The sequence below is a fragment of the Dama dama genome, chromosome 17 (genome assembly GCF_033118175.1).
Source record: "Dama dama isolate Ldn47 chromosome 17, ASM3311817v1, whole genome shotgun sequence".
Classification (NCBI taxonomy): domain Eukaryota; kingdom Metazoa; phylum Chordata; class Mammalia; order Artiodactyla; family Cervidae; genus Dama; species Dama dama.
In genome coordinates this window covers 13,678,055-13,693,217 of record NC_083697.1, presented here as the reverse complement: position 1 = coordinate 13,693,217, position 15,163 = coordinate 13,678,055, and the positions used below count along the sequence as shown (strand labels likewise).

At 41.5% G+C, this 15,163-nt stretch overlaps 1 protein-coding gene across 1 annotated transcript; it reads right to left on the bottom strand.

The window, feature by feature from the left end:
• Window positions 1–11,798: 11,798 nt before the first annotated feature.
• Window positions 11,799–14,277, bottom strand: LOC133071611 (small ribosomal subunit protein eS24-like). The gene has a single exon (XM_061164131.1). The coding sequence runs from the start codon at window positions 14,275–14,277 to the stop codon at window positions 13,879–13,881; it is 399 nt and encodes a 132-aa protein (XP_061020114.1). The 3' UTR covers window positions 11,799–13,878.
• Window positions 14,278–15,163: the final 886 nt, after the last annotated feature.

The following is a 15,163-nucleotide window of genomic DNA, read 5'->3' as shown; positions in this document are numbered from 1 at the left end:
ACTAGGAAGATAAGGGTTAGTTTAACAAGGTTTGTTTTTATGGGGATTTCTTGGTCCAATTTTCCATCTCTGGTGATAAAAAATGTTCTTCTTCCTGGTATAGGGAGGGCATCTTTTACATGGGAATTTTATCTCTTTCTGGAAGAAAAAGGAACGTCAGAGTGCCCTTCTTTTATCAGCTTTTTCTCCGTTGCCTTTAACTCAAAATACTCAGTATGCCACAGTGACATATTTTGGGGTGACATACTCTGAACTCCTTCATTCCCCTGTCTGAAATGTCCCTAGAAGTAAAATCTGAGTTGGTAACTGTGGAGAGAAGAATTGGGTTAGCAACTGAGTGGCAAGAGATCTGCAAAGGGTGAGAAGAACATAGATTAGAATGAGAATGAATAAACAGAAAATAACAAATCTAAGCCCATTTCCCCATATTCCATGAAATCAGTCTCCCTTCCCTAGGAGTAGTTCAGTCCAATAGAATGGCTGAGCCTCATTTTTATCTGATGGGGCGTGTTTATCTTGTCTTCAAAAAGTGTAGGAAGTAAGTGTTACTTGCTCCGTTGTGTCCGACTCTTTGCGGTTCCCTGCCAGTCTCTGTCCATAGGGATTCTCCAGGCAAGAATACTGGAGTGAGTTGCCATTCCCTTCTCCACGGGCAAAAGGTATAGATTAGATACTCTTTGCCCCAAGTGATTTACATAGAAGCAGCATTCTTGATGGCATGAGCTTCTCCTCCTTGGGCTGTCAGTATGTCCAGGGCAAGGCAGTTTTCGAGTCCAACAGAGGCTGTTAACTTTTGATTGAAAGTCTTCCAATATTTGCATAGTAATGTTGAACTCCTGTTACTATGGAAAATTGAGAACTGCCTTTTTCAACTCATAAGTTCCAAAGGCTAGGAAAAGGGATCTTAGTACTGAAAAGAACTTAGAATTGTGATAAACAAGCCAGTTTTCTATGAGATCTGGTCTGAAGTGTTTATGTGACGCTACTTTTATGAAAGTAGTGCTTTCATAAAAAGTAGTAGTGCTTTTATGAAAGTAGGGCTTCCCTTGTGGCTCAGCTGGTAAAGAATATGCCTGCAATGGGGGAGACCTGGGTTCGATCCCTGGGTTGGGAAGATCCCCTGGAGAAGGGAAAGGCTACCCACTCTAGTATTCTAGCCTAGAGAATTCTATGGACTGTATAGTCCATGGAGTTACAGAGTCGGACCTGACTAAGCGACTTTCACTTTTACTTTTATGAACAAAGAAACCAGAGTTTATAATTGGGCTGGAATTTTAAGGTGACAGAGGGTATCAGGAATTCAAGTCCACATTTTTCTGCCCATCCATATAGGAACTGTTTATACACCTTATCTCAGAAGACCGGCATTGTTCCTGGATGAGGTCGGAATGGAACTTGTGACATATTAGGTTGGGGTTTAGTGTATCTTGTCACCTGTCATGTTGACACCTGTACATCTCCATCTTGGATATCCCTGTCAGTCTGTAGGAGCAGGACAGGTTTTGAAATATCTGATATAGAAGGCCTACAGGTAGGCCGTTGTAGCTGTAAAGCTTGGTTTTGTTACTTGGCCAGCTTAGTCTGCACTTTTGGTCTGCCTGTATGTAATCGTTGATGGCTAATGACGTAAGCAAACTGGGCTACCCTGGGTTCCATAAGGGTGGCTTAGCAGTGAGCCAGAACAGCTGGTGACTTGGCCAGTGCCCCTGCAGGAGTCCGTGCTGACCATTTATGACCTTCACGAGAGGCTGGAAGATGCATCTTGGAGTCAAACCACATGGTTTGGTTGCAGTATTGCCTTAGACCTGGGGAGTGAAGCCCTATGCCTGTTTTCAGTGCATAAGGAAAAATTCCCTTCTAACGTCTTTACCTGAGCAAAGGACAGGCCTTGATCTTCTATAGAGGTAAAGAGTAATGTTGTTTTCTTGGTCATGGATGCTTACGTGTTATGCATCCATTTTCCTGAGTTGTCCCTAGCTGTTTGGATTGGCAAGAACAAAAATTAGTTCAGGTTCTTTTGCGTAATTTAGATGGAGACATAACCAGCGAACAGATTGATGACCTAATGTCACCAGGCTTTGGAAAACTGATATAAAGAGTTACCTGGTTTGTGCTTGACCTGGTGAGAAAGTGGGGTTATTGAGAGTGAAGACAAAGTTTGAAGGAGAGTCCATGGTGGAAGGGAAAAATAGATTGAAATCAGCGATCTCCAGTTAGCTTTATAATCAATGGCTAAAGAAAGGGAAGTCTTTGTTAAAAGGAAGATTTCCCCACCCCCCACCCCGGGAGTAGGGAGACCAAATAGGGGGAGAGAGTAGATAGAAGGAAGTTTCTTCATCTTCTGTGATCTTGAGAAAAGCTGTCTATTTCATGATTTTGTCTGCTTCTGGGACCTGGGAATTGGCCCTGAAAATGCTTAGTTTAAGGTCACCTTAGGGATGGTCTTCCAGTCATCCTGGGAGTGCTGCCAGTTTGGGCCAGAGCTGGCAGAGCTCGTCTGAATCCAGGAGGATGGCAGTGCAAATGGTCAGCAGTTTGTAAGGACTGACCGAGCTTGATAACAATGCGTACTTTCTTCTAAAAAGCTTACTGTACATTCAGTCTTCTGGTCAAAGGGGATAGCAAGGCTTGCCAGTCAGTGGATGCCACACCCTTTTTTACCTGTTGATAATCTCCAAGTATGCTGGTTACTTCCCGTAGAGCCAGTCATGGTATCAGATTTCTTACCTAAGTTCCTAGAGTGTTTACTGAATCAGAAATGGAAGATTTAGAGATGCCATTAGGCAGAGGGCAACCAAGTGCTGTTTCGAAAGGGTTAATTCACAACCTCTGTTTGGAGCATGCTGGATTTTTATAAGGGCCAGAGGTAGTGCCTCTGGCCATTAAGTCCAGTTTCTTGATAAACTTTTCCTGAAGTCCTTCTGATGTCTACATTTTTGTATTCTGTTTGCCCCGGGGATTGGGGATGGTGCAGGGATTAGAGTTTTAATGAGTACCCCAGATGAGTACCCCAAAGTTTTTACAAGCTTTGATTTGTAATTTGTTTGTGACGTGTTTCTACTGTAATATGAGTTCCTTGGTCTGACTCAGTCCATAAAGGAATACCGAAACGAGAAATAATCCAGGTGCTAATTTCTTCACCACTGTGTCGGTGTTGGCTTGTCTATTTGGGTAGCATTTAGTTCGTCTGTTACCAAGTACATGCTAAACCACTGGGAATAGCCTAAAGCTGGAAGGAAAACCATGGAGGCCATCCGGTGTCCTGCAGGGGGCAGTGTGGTACAGGAGAGCATTTCTTTCCCTGTAGTTTGGTGTCAAGGCTGCATGTCACTGACTGGACACTGGTCCCTCCAGGGCTGCCGCTGTTGCTGAGAAGTCCTGGGACCTCTAACATACGCCAGCAGAAGGTCTGCCAGTCTCCCAGGTTTCTGCCTGTGGTATCCAGTCAAATGAGAATGGTAAGAGTATCTCCTTGTCTTTTTCCCTTTTTGAATTTTGATTAGCAAGAGAAAACATTTCTGTGAACCATTTTGGGGATTATAGTGACTCTGGAGTCTTCTATTAAGAGTACTCTTGTTTTCTATTTCTAACATCTGTAGAAAAAGAAAAGCTTAAAACACAATCTCTCTACACCCCAGCACCCTCAGAGGGTACATTTTCCCCTTTCTGAGGGACAGTACACCATCAAATGACAGGATCAACTGATTCTCAGTGGGACCCCAGATCTAACAATTAAACTTACAGTAGAGAATCAGAAACTGGATTTCTTAATTGACACTGGTGCAACTTTACTATCCATTCAGAGGGTTTGTCTCTGCCTGTCACCCCTGATTCTATCCAAGCTGTCGAATTCTCTGGGTAATCTGTTTCATTGCCCACATCTCAGGCAATGAGATGACTTCATGCCCACCTCAGCATCTTTAAGACTTTCATTTCTTTTATTTCTTTTCCATCATTACTACTTTACATACCTGTCATTATTTTCTTTGAGAGTTGTACAGTCATCAAAACTAATTGCTGTTTGTTGCAACTTCTTTATCTTCATCTTGGCCTTTTAGCTGCTCCCACTATTAATGTGGCTCCACCCCACTCAGCAAGCCTGGTATCCAGCAAACACCCTTTGCTTCAGCCAGATTGATTTCATCTTATTCCTCATGGCGACCTTTTTCCTCTTGGCCTTTGGCCTTTGATGCATGTTGCTTTCATTAAACTGAAATGTTTCCCCACCTACCCTAATCCTCCAGCTCCTTTTTCAGTTCAGATATAAAGTTTAAAAAGCTTTTCTCACTACAGTTCATGTCGTCTCTCCATTCTCAGTATTTTTAACACACCAGTGACAAAAAGTTAACATTTAACTCATCTCCAACTGCTTTATATGCCATGCTTTCTTCAGTGAAGTAATTGTCCCATGGTGTTTTGACTTTCTTCTGCGTCAGTTACCCTCTACATTCTGTAACAACCACCTGTTGATGAGGCTATCTGTTGATCATTTCTCAAAATTTCTCTACTTCAGCTCAAAAAACATGAAAATTTTCTTTACATATTGTTTGGTGCCTTGGCTAGCTTTGTAGCACAATTTTATGTAAATTATCTCCCCTACCAGAGTATTAAGTATTCTTTAGGAGGGAGGCTGTACTTTTACCATCTTTGCAGCCTCCATAGTCCTTCAGACAGTACCTTGAATGTGGAAGAAATTAAATGTTTATATTTTGTCTTCTGCAACCACTGATAGAATCTTGGTCAAAAAATGTAATTGAATTCTCTCTTTTGTAACATAATAGTATGATGATACCACTGAGAGCTACCACTCCTGGTTTACTGCTCTCAGTGGGGGTACTTTCTTAGGTTTTTCTCAAGTACCAGTAATGGATCCGTACTAACCCATTTCCTCATTTTGAATTTCATGTCTTTTATTTCAGTGAATACTTTGTAAATGCCTACTTTGTGTCAGGTACTGTCTGAGAAGCCAGAGGAGATACAGATGCAATAGTCATCCAGTTCATTAAAAGTACTGATTTGAGGACATCTCAGAGGTATGGGATATTCAAACATTCTTGTCCCAGAGCTTTGGGGTTCTGCATCATGTTGGCTAAGGAAGGCTAAGCAGGACTGACTGAATAAGCTGCTTACCCACTTCCCTCAACCTACTCACACATACACAGACTTCAACACTCAGTTTTATTTTATTTTTTGTGTGTATTTATATTTTGGGATTTCATAAAAGATTTGATTTCAAAATAAAGATGGCATTTTGCTGCAGTTTGAAGTTTAAAAGCAACTTCAATATGGCCAAGCTTCATTGGTAGGCATAGATGACAAAGATGTTGAAACCCACAGACTTGAAGCCTCATTATGCTAGCCTATAGAGCAATCAACCTGTTTTTGTTTTATTGAAAGATACTGAAGGGATGGTTAGGAAGGTGCAGGTTGAAAGGTTAGTCAATACATGACATGTCTTCTCTCATAAAAGTTATATAATCTTCCAAGAGTAGATGTGACAGTATTGACATAGGTGTGAACTAGAATAACAGTGTTAAACACATAGAGGTCAAGATGATAACTGCTATATATTAACCTGAATTACACTTATTTTATAAGTGTGAGAAATGTCAACATGTTAACAGCAGTTAACTCTGGGAGAGGGAATGACAGATCATTTTATTTATTGTGGCTTTTCCGCAAAGTTGGGGAGTTGGGAAGAATATTTTTTGAAATAAGTTAGGAAACAAAACAAGAAATCGTCTAGGTCAGAAAGATTACTTAACTATTTCTAACATCTGAAAGCAAGCACTTGGCGCACAAGTGTCAGGCGATGATAATGGTTTATTATAGTGTTTTACAAACTGTTTCATGGAGCTCCATGTCTACTCAGGGAAGACGGAGGAGCCAACATGAAGTGGAGGGGATAGATGTAAGGAACGAGGCTTCAGGCCTCTACTAGGGAAACTCGTCGTTTATGTTCATATCTATAAACATGTTCTGTTAGAAAACAGATTTATTGTTTTCCTGTCTGGTGAGAGGTCTGACAAAAAATCACTTTGGGAGAGCCGTGTTCAAAATGGTGGAATAGGCAGCTCCATGCCCCTGTCCCTTCAGAGAAACAATGAAAAATAAGCAGAAACTATTTGAAGCAAGTTTGTCAGAACTCTTAGAAATAGTCAAAGACTTCCAGAAACTAAGCAAATTGAGTCAAAATGTGTGAGAAGACTTGAGCATAACTGAAGAGATAGATCTAACATAACTTGAAAATTTCAGTACTCTTCTTTCAGTAATGAGCAAAACTGATCTAGAGAGAAGATCAGTAAGAAAACAGAGGCCTTGGAGATAAAATCAAATACCGTATGATGTCACTTACATGTGAAATCTGAAAGAAAAACAACACAAAGAATGTAACAAGGAAACAGGCTCTCAGATGTGAAGAACACACTGTTGGTTACCAACTGGGAGAGGAAAGTGGGGAGGGGCAAGTTAGGGGTAGGAGAATAAGAGGTACAATCTGCTATGTATAAAATAAGTAAGCTGCAAGGATACATTGCACAACACAGGGAATACAGACAACATTTTATAAATGGAGTATAACCTTTAAAAGTGTGAGTCACTGTGTTGTACATCTGAAGCTTATATAGTACATCACCTATGCCTCAATTAAAAAAAAAGAAAATAGAGGACTTGAAGGACACTATAAACCGATGAGACATAATAGAAATGTGTACAGTACTCCACACAAGAGCTGCAGGGTATAGTACATCAGTTGTTAACCCAGGCAGATTAAAATAAAGAGTATCGACTTTAGAAACTGGGAAGAATGAAGTTCACAAAGTGTTCAGCATTGCTACCTCATGAAATAACCCTCCATGGATTCTTGATCAGAATGAATGAAGAAGCTGTTGCTCGTTTCATGACACTCATTCAGTTGCATTACTCTGCATTTCCTAAACTGGCAGCATCAAGCCCTCATAGAATGCACTGGTTCTGTGCACACCCCAGAGACTCTAAATGTAACTCTGTGGCTGTTTTAGACTGTAATGAGTCTAAAGGGTCCAGGGATCCAAGCCCAGGGCTCTTACTCGGCCTGTTATCTTATAAAGCTTAACTGAAACAACTCATGTCCTCACTTCATTCGGGTCATTGTTCAAACATCACCTACTCAGGTTACTTTCCTGGTCAGCCTATTTAAAATTGTACTCATATCCCCACACCTTTTTAAAATCATACTTACTCCTCATCCCTCTTTCTGGCCTTGTTTCCTCCTTAGCATTTACACCATCTAATGTACTTTATATTTTACCTTTTTCTCTTATATGTTATTTATATCTTCCTCCATGGGAACAGGGATTCTTTTGTCTGTTTTGTTCACTGTTCTAACACCTAGATCAACACTTGCATCTAATAAACATTCAATAAGTATTTGTTGAATAGTATTTTGAAAGAGAATTTACCGATAAAACCATATTAAATAAAACTGAGTCTAGACTCTAGAATGTATTGACTCTCGAACCAGAGTGCTCGGGTTCAAATTCTGGTTCAGCCACTTATTAGTTTCTGACCTTTGGCTAACATATAATTTTTCTTTGCCTCATCTACCTAATGTGTAAAATGAAAATAGTTTTACTAGTTCTTATAGTATAGAGGAGTTGTTGTGAGGATTAACATGAGTCGATTTTTTTAAAAAACTTTCTGTTTTGTATTGGGGTATACAGCCAATTACCAAACCACACTGGGACGGTTTCAGGTGAAGAGTGAAGGGACTCCGCCATATATACACACGTGTACATTTCGCCCACACCGCCCTCCCATCCAGGCTGCCGCGTAACAGTGAGCAGAGTTCCTGGCGCTCTCCAGCAGAACCTTGTTGTTACCCATAATATAGCAGCGTGAACATGTCAGTCCCAGCCAAATCCCCTGACGATCCCTTCCCTCCATCCTTTCCCCTTCCCTGTCCCCCGGCAACCATGGGTTCATTCTCTTAAGTCTGTGAGTCTCTTTCTCTTTTGTAAGTGAGTTCATTTGTATCATTTCTCTTTCGATTCCACACATAAACGACGGCATAGGATATTTCTCCTTCTCTGTCTGACTTTACTCAGTATGACACAGCATGAGTTGGTTTTTGTGAAGCATTTTGAAAAACATCTGGCACATTGTAAACCCTGTGTTAACCTAGTAGTGAGAGTTGCATTGAAGTACATTTGAGTGAGTGCTATGTTTTACTAGTAAAACATTCACTTACTAAAATTTACAATTTTCTCTTTGAGTTTAGAGCCAATTTGTATTTTGAAAATTTTGTAGACCTTGGGGAAGTAGCCTTTACATGTACAGTTACAGGTGAAAATTAGGATGAAAAGAATGTCAACTGTAAATCAGGCCTCGTTAGAGTGTAGGAAAGGGTGTATAGACAGAGAACTTAGCAAAAATAAACCAGTGGAAAATATAATTCAAGGTATTACATGTTTCTGTGAGAGCCTACACTACTTCTTTGTATTGCTTATCACTGTCATTTTTATTTGTTTAATGTCAGTCTTCAACCTGTAGATGGTACATTTCTGAGCTGGATTCACACCTCCTTGGGAACCAAATAGATCTGTCTTGTTTATATCTAAAACTCATATGTGCCACATGGTAGATGCTTAATTCATATTTAAGAAATATGTTCTCTTGGCCAACCACGATCTGAGGAGGCTATAGTAAACAAGTTGTAGTTTTACTCACCATAAGCAAGAATTCATTATTTCCATCTCTAAGAACCTGTTACTTCACCTTCTTTTCGTCTATGTTGTTTGCTAGAACTCACTGTGATTCCTTTTACCTCATGTCCTCTGCTTTCAGTCTTTCCTCTATGCCTTTCTACTTCGGCGCATTGTCTGAGAGGAGGAAATTTTCCTCTACCCATTTTGGTTCTGGCTGGACTGAGAATTAAATTGACATGGGATAGGTTAGTAAGAGAAAGTCAAGCAAATTAAATAACTTGCGTACATAGAAGAGGGCTTCCCTGGTGGCTCAGATGGTAAAGAATCTGCCTGCGATGCAGGAGGCCCAGGTTCGATCCCTGGGTCAGAAAGATCCCCTGGAGAAGGGAATGGCTACCCAGTCCAGTATTCTTGCCTGGAGAATTCCATGGACTGAGGAGCTTAGTGGGCTACAGTCCATGGGGTCGCAAAGAGTCTGACATAACTGAGTGATTGACACTTTCACTTTTTTTTTTTTTTTTATTAGTTGGAGGCTAATTACTTCACAACATTTCAGTGGGTTTTGTCATACATTGATATGAATCAGCCATGGATTTACACGTATTCCCCATCCCGATCCCCCCTCCCACCTCCCTCTCCACCCGATTCCTCTGGGTCTTCCCAGTGCACAAGGCCGGAGCACTTGTCTCATGCATCCCACCTGGGCTGGTGATCTGTTTCACCATAGATAGTATACATGCTGTTCTTTTGAAACATCCCACCCTTCTCCCACAGAGTTCAAAAGTCTGTTCTGTATTTCTGTGTCTCTTTTTCTGTTTTGCATATAGGGTTATCGTTACCATCTTTCTAAATTCCATATATATGTGTTAGTATGCTGTAATATTCTTTGTCTTTCTGGCTTACTTCACTCTGTATAATGGGCTCCAGTTTCATCCATCTCATTAGGACTGATTCAAATGAATTCTTTTTAACGGCTGAGTAATATTCCATGGTGTATATGTACCACAGCTTCCTTATCCATTCATCTGCTGATGGGCATCTAGGTTGCTTCCATGTCCTGGCTATTATAAACAGTGCTGCGATGAACATTGGGGTGCACGTGTCTCTTTCAGATCTGGTTTCCTCAGTGTGTATGCCCAGAAGTGGGATTGCTGGGTCATATGGCAGTTCTATTTCCAGTTTTTTAAGAAATTTCCACACTGTTCTCCATAGCGGCTGTACTAGTTTGCATTCCCACCAACAGTGTAACAGGGTTCCCTTTTCTCCACACCCTCTCCAGCATTTATTGTTTGTAGACTTTTGGATAGCAGCCATCCTGACTGGCGTGTAATGGTACCTCACTGTGGTTTTGATTTGCATTTCTCTAATAATGAGTGATGTTGAGCATCTTTTCATGTGTTTGTTAGCCATCTGTATGTCTTCTTTGGAGAAATGTCTGTTTAGTTCTTTGGCCCATTTTTTGATTGGGTCATTTATTTTTCTGGAATTGAGCTGCAGGAGTTGCTTGTATATTTTTGAGATTAATCCTTTGTCTGTTTCTTCATTTGCTATTATTTTCTCCCAATCTGAGGGCTGTCTTTTCACCTTACTTATAGTTTCCTTTGTAGTGCAAAAGCTTTTAAGTTTCATTAGGTGCCATTTGTTTAGTTTTGCTTTTATTTCCAATATTCTGGGAGGTGGGTCATAGAGGATCTTGCTGTGATTTATGTCGGAGAGTGTTTTGACACTTTCACTTTTTCATACCTAGGAAAATGCAGTAACTTGCCAAAAATGGCCAGAACCTTCAGCTTAAATACCATCTTAAGCAAGAGATAAAAGAGGATGTTGGAACTTAAAAGGGGGAGTAAGGCAGTTCTCAAGATGAAAAAGCAAATGTTTGATAAACAAATGTTTGCTGGCCACGCAGAGAAAATGAGACATTGAGTGGCCCCTGATCTCTAGGCCCCACGGAATTTCCCCCTTCATACTTAGCCCATATTCTTTGCAGATATTCCTGGTGATACCTCTATTTTGGGAATAAGCCCTATTTAAATATTTTAGGCAGCCAAGAGGAAAGTAGAAAGAAAGACTTTCTACATCTTCTGTTTCTTAAAAATTATCAACCTAACTTAATCATTATGCCAAAGAGATATATTTTTGGGGTGGCAAACTTCGTTCCCCTCCACCATCCATTGTTACTAGCTGGTGACTTTTGTATGTATGTAAGTCAGATTTTGCGTGTATTTAAGTCAATTTAACTAGTTAGAATTACTGGTCTTAGACGAAGTTCTCATAGACTGTTCTCAGGTGTATAGATTGACTGCTCTTGGAGCAAGTGGCCTAACCTGGTACGACCTAGGTAGGGTTGATCTCGTTCAGAATAAGGTTATCTGTGTACAGAAACAGCTCAGGCTGTTTCCTTCAATAAAGAGTCTGTGTGTAAGGACTCGGGATATTGGGTGGAAAAGGCTGGCTTGCTAAGGCTGAGACTGTTCAGCATGTTCCATTTAGTCACTCCTTTGCAGTTCCTAATGTTTACTGAGTGTTAAAGGGATATAGTGGGGGTAGGGGTGTAGATATAAGACTCTATCTTCACCCCCATGGAGGTCACAGACTAGAGGAGACAGACAAGCAAACTGAATACAGAAAAACGGTATATTAGTGAGCATGTCATGCTGAGGGAGCGCAGAATGAACACTCAATGGCGACTGGAATTGTGGAACGAGACCCATCCTCACTCAGGTTTTTCTGCCCCCAGGATGTGTTAGAGAGAAGAAGTTCAGTGCCACATTTATATCCTTTGATGTCCTTGTTATCCTGAGGTCTTGTTTAAAAAAATTACCCAAAACAAAACAAGAAATGGCATTAAGCAAAGACTTCTCTCCCTAAAGGACTCTTGTCTCTGAGTGAAGAGAGAGTATTGTTGTTTGGAGCTCAGATATCTTCTCCAGTCAGTGCAGTGAGTATATCTGAATTGTTTGAAAAGAACTAGTGTTTCCCCCGCCCCCCGCCCCCCGTCGTCTGAGGGGTGTGGCCTTAATGCTGAGGCGGAGACCCTGGGAGAACTCCCTCACCCCCCTTTAGACGTCTGCCTCTCCTCCCCCTGCACGGGGTCCTAAGCACTAATCCCCGGATAATATTTGAGTTCCCTCTTTTCTTCCTGGTAATCTGGAAGGGAGGACTTCGGGAACCCTTTCATCTGGTGGGATTCTCAGTGGGGATGCTTATGGGTGAGAGACGCCCCCTGGAACACTGTGACTATTGATTTGCTCCAAGGATCCTCACTTTCTTCATCTTCTATCACTGCGTTGCTTACTCTTCTTTTCCAGTTAATTGTTCAGTAATGCCTGTTCCAGCCAGTAGCCTGAACGTGGGTCATTGGGTCTGAATATCACCCTGTGTATTAGCACAGACTGAATGAAAGCGTAACCCTACCCCTAAATGACCATCCAGTTTTGAAGATGATGATATTCTGGGTATTCTGATTCAGACCCAGAAGTAACCTGAGAATTTGAATCAGTTTGATGGCATTGTTAATGACCAGTGCTGTTCATCATTGAATACTTGCTACTAGTACTTTTTAAAAATTTTGAAAATCATTTCTTGTTGAGCAGATGAAAGCAGCCTTAGGGAATTGTTCAGGAAAACAGAAAAGGGGTCTTCATATTACTTGTGATTATTTTGGAAGTTGAAACTGAGGAAAGCGCTTAATAATTATTACAAACTACACAGTATAGCATGTCAGATTTTTCTGGAACACCCTGTAGGTGCTGAAATGTGAAGACCTTATATTGGAAATCTTTGAAAGAATTCGTGTCATTGGCCACCAGAGGGCAGTCTTGTGCTGTAGTTTAGAGGAAGCAAGGAGCAGAAGGTAAAGAAACAGTTCAGAGTACAGTTTACCCTTGAGCAACGCAGGTTTGACCTACGTGGATTTACTTACACGTGGAATTCTTTTTCAATAAATACATACTATGTATGATCGGTTGGTTGAGTTCGTGGAGCAGTACATATGCAGGGCCGACTGTAAAGTAATACTTGGATTTTCAACTAGGAGGTGGGTGGCACCTCTGACCCCTGCTGTTGTTCAGGGGTCAGCTGTACTTGGAAGAGTTCATCCATCATCACCCTTCCCTGTTGACCCCCTCAAAACCCCCTCCCACTTCTGTTCTGCCCCAGACAACTATCTCACCCACCAGGGGTGTCTTGCTGCCAGTCTCTAATTAATGACAGAAAAATATCTTACTTATTTGTACTCATCTCCTAGCGACAGGACTGACCACATAATTTGCAGGTCTCACTATAAAATGAAAATGCAGATCTCGTTGTTCAAACTTTATTGAGAATCTTGAGACTCTCGCAGCAGAGCATTCAGTGAAGCACCCAGCCTTCCTGGGCCTGCACAGGTCACACAGCCATGAAGCCAGCCAGGCCTAAGAATTTGGAGGATGTCTTCCTCTCACCACCCCACCCTCTGTCCTTGCAACACGTCCCTGTGATGCATGCCACGGGGGCTATTTAGGGTAGAGTCCCTGACTGTTTTTCAGAAACAGCATCTCAGGACTGTATCTTAGCACTGGTGGTCTAGTTAGCTCATTGTAAAGATGATTGAACTAAATTCCGAAGAGATGAAACAACTGGCCCCAAGTCGCCATCTAGTAGTTGCAGCTTGAACCAGAACTGAGAGTTCTCATCTGCCAGCCAGGGGCCATCTACAACACAGGCCTCATGATGGCTATGTTAAGAAAAGAATTCTCTTGTCTCTCCCAGCCAGACTTTGCTCTGTTTTCGCTACAGGAGAAGGGCACAGGGGCATATTACTTGGTAAACATTTATTGTGTACCAGTTATGTGCTGAGCACTCTGCTAGATGTTTTCTGTATAATACCACAGTTGATTCCACATCAGAAAATCATTGTTACTTTCCCTGTTTTTCAAGTGAGAAAAATTAAGGCTCAGAACTTGAATTTTAGTCAGTAATGGGAAAGATAAGAGTTTGGGTAAGTATACATGATTCTAAAACCCATTCCCTTTTTGCCACATCATTCCTGAGTTCTAGGAAGGCTGAGTCAGCCTCTATTTCCTGAACATTGGTCTCATTTTTTATAATCTCTAGATGACCTTGGGGACTCTTTTTTTTTTTTTGTAAAAGGTCTTAGTTTATTCTTTCATGAAAAATCTGCACAAGCACCACAGATACAGTCACTGCAGAATCTTTACTGCTCCTTTTTGCCAGCACCAACATTGCCCTCTGCAGTCCCCCTGACTTTCTTCATTCTGTTCTTGCGTTCCTTTTGCTGTTTTCTTATGGTCTTTTTCTTCTCATACAGGCCATGTCTTGCAAGCCCATGTTTGGGCTCATTCTTCTTCGTGTAATTCAAGGAGTCGTAAATCATGCCGAAGCCAGTTGTCTTGCCGACACCAAAATGGGTTCTGAATCCAAACACAAAGATGACATCTGGTGTGGTCTTGTACATTTTGGCCAGTTTTTCCCGAATTTCTGTTTTAGGTACTGTTGCCTTTCGAGGGTGAAGAACATCAATGACCGTTTGTTTCCACTGAAGCAGTCGGTTGGTCCTGAACTTCCTAGTCCGGACAGTTCCTGTGTGGTTCATGATGGCGGCTGATCTTCAGGCAGCCGGGGAGGAAAACGACCTTGGGGACTCTTACAAGGTAATCTGTGTTCTTCAGATTTACAGGCCTGCTCCTGCCTTAAGGCCTTTGTTCTAGGGTATTTCCTCCACTTGAAACATTCTTCCCACAGATAGTCCATGAAAAGGAACACATGGCAGATAGGGAATAAGGGGATCTGATCACCGAGGGTCTTATAGGTCATTTTAGGACATTGGCTTTTTCTGTAAAAGAAATGGGAGACATTGCAGTATTTTGTGCAGAGGAGTGACCTCATCTGATTTTGATTTTTTAAAGGATCATTCTGACTGCTGTGTTGAAAAAGGCTTTTTAGGGATTATTATAGTAATCAGGGGAAAGATTAGTGGTGACCAGGGTGATAGCAATGGAAGTGATGGGAAGTGATCAGCTTCTGGATTTATATATGTATGTGTTAAACATTTTAACCTTTTGTTACGGAGAATGTCAAATACATTCAGAAGTAGGGAGATAAGTTTAATGAATTGCCGTGTTCCTGCTAGGTACCCAGTGGACCTGTCAGATGTCAGCATGCCAGGTAGGTAATGGGAGATTGTTTTAAACAGCTGCAACAATTGTCAGCTGTGACCAACCTCATTTCTTCTATACTACTCCCCACTACCTCCCCAATCGACTGGGGAAGGAGCAGTTTGAAGGGAACCCCGAGTGCCATATTCCATGTGTAAATTTTCAGCTTTTACCACCCAGCTGCTCCTGTGATAACTGCTCCCGTATTCTGCAGTTTACCCTGCGGCTCTTGCTTGCTCATAGCTTCTCGTACTCATGGGTTTTACTTAGTGTCTGCCCTCTTTGTCCTCTTGAAGCCTTTTTCCTTCTACCAGTCATTGTGTA

Bases quoted from the DNA above. Each gene is read 5' to 3' on its own strand.
- LOC133071611 (XM_061164131.1), bottom strand. From the start codon at position 14,277: ATGAACCACACAGGAACTGTCCGGACTAGGAAGTTCAGGACCAACCGA.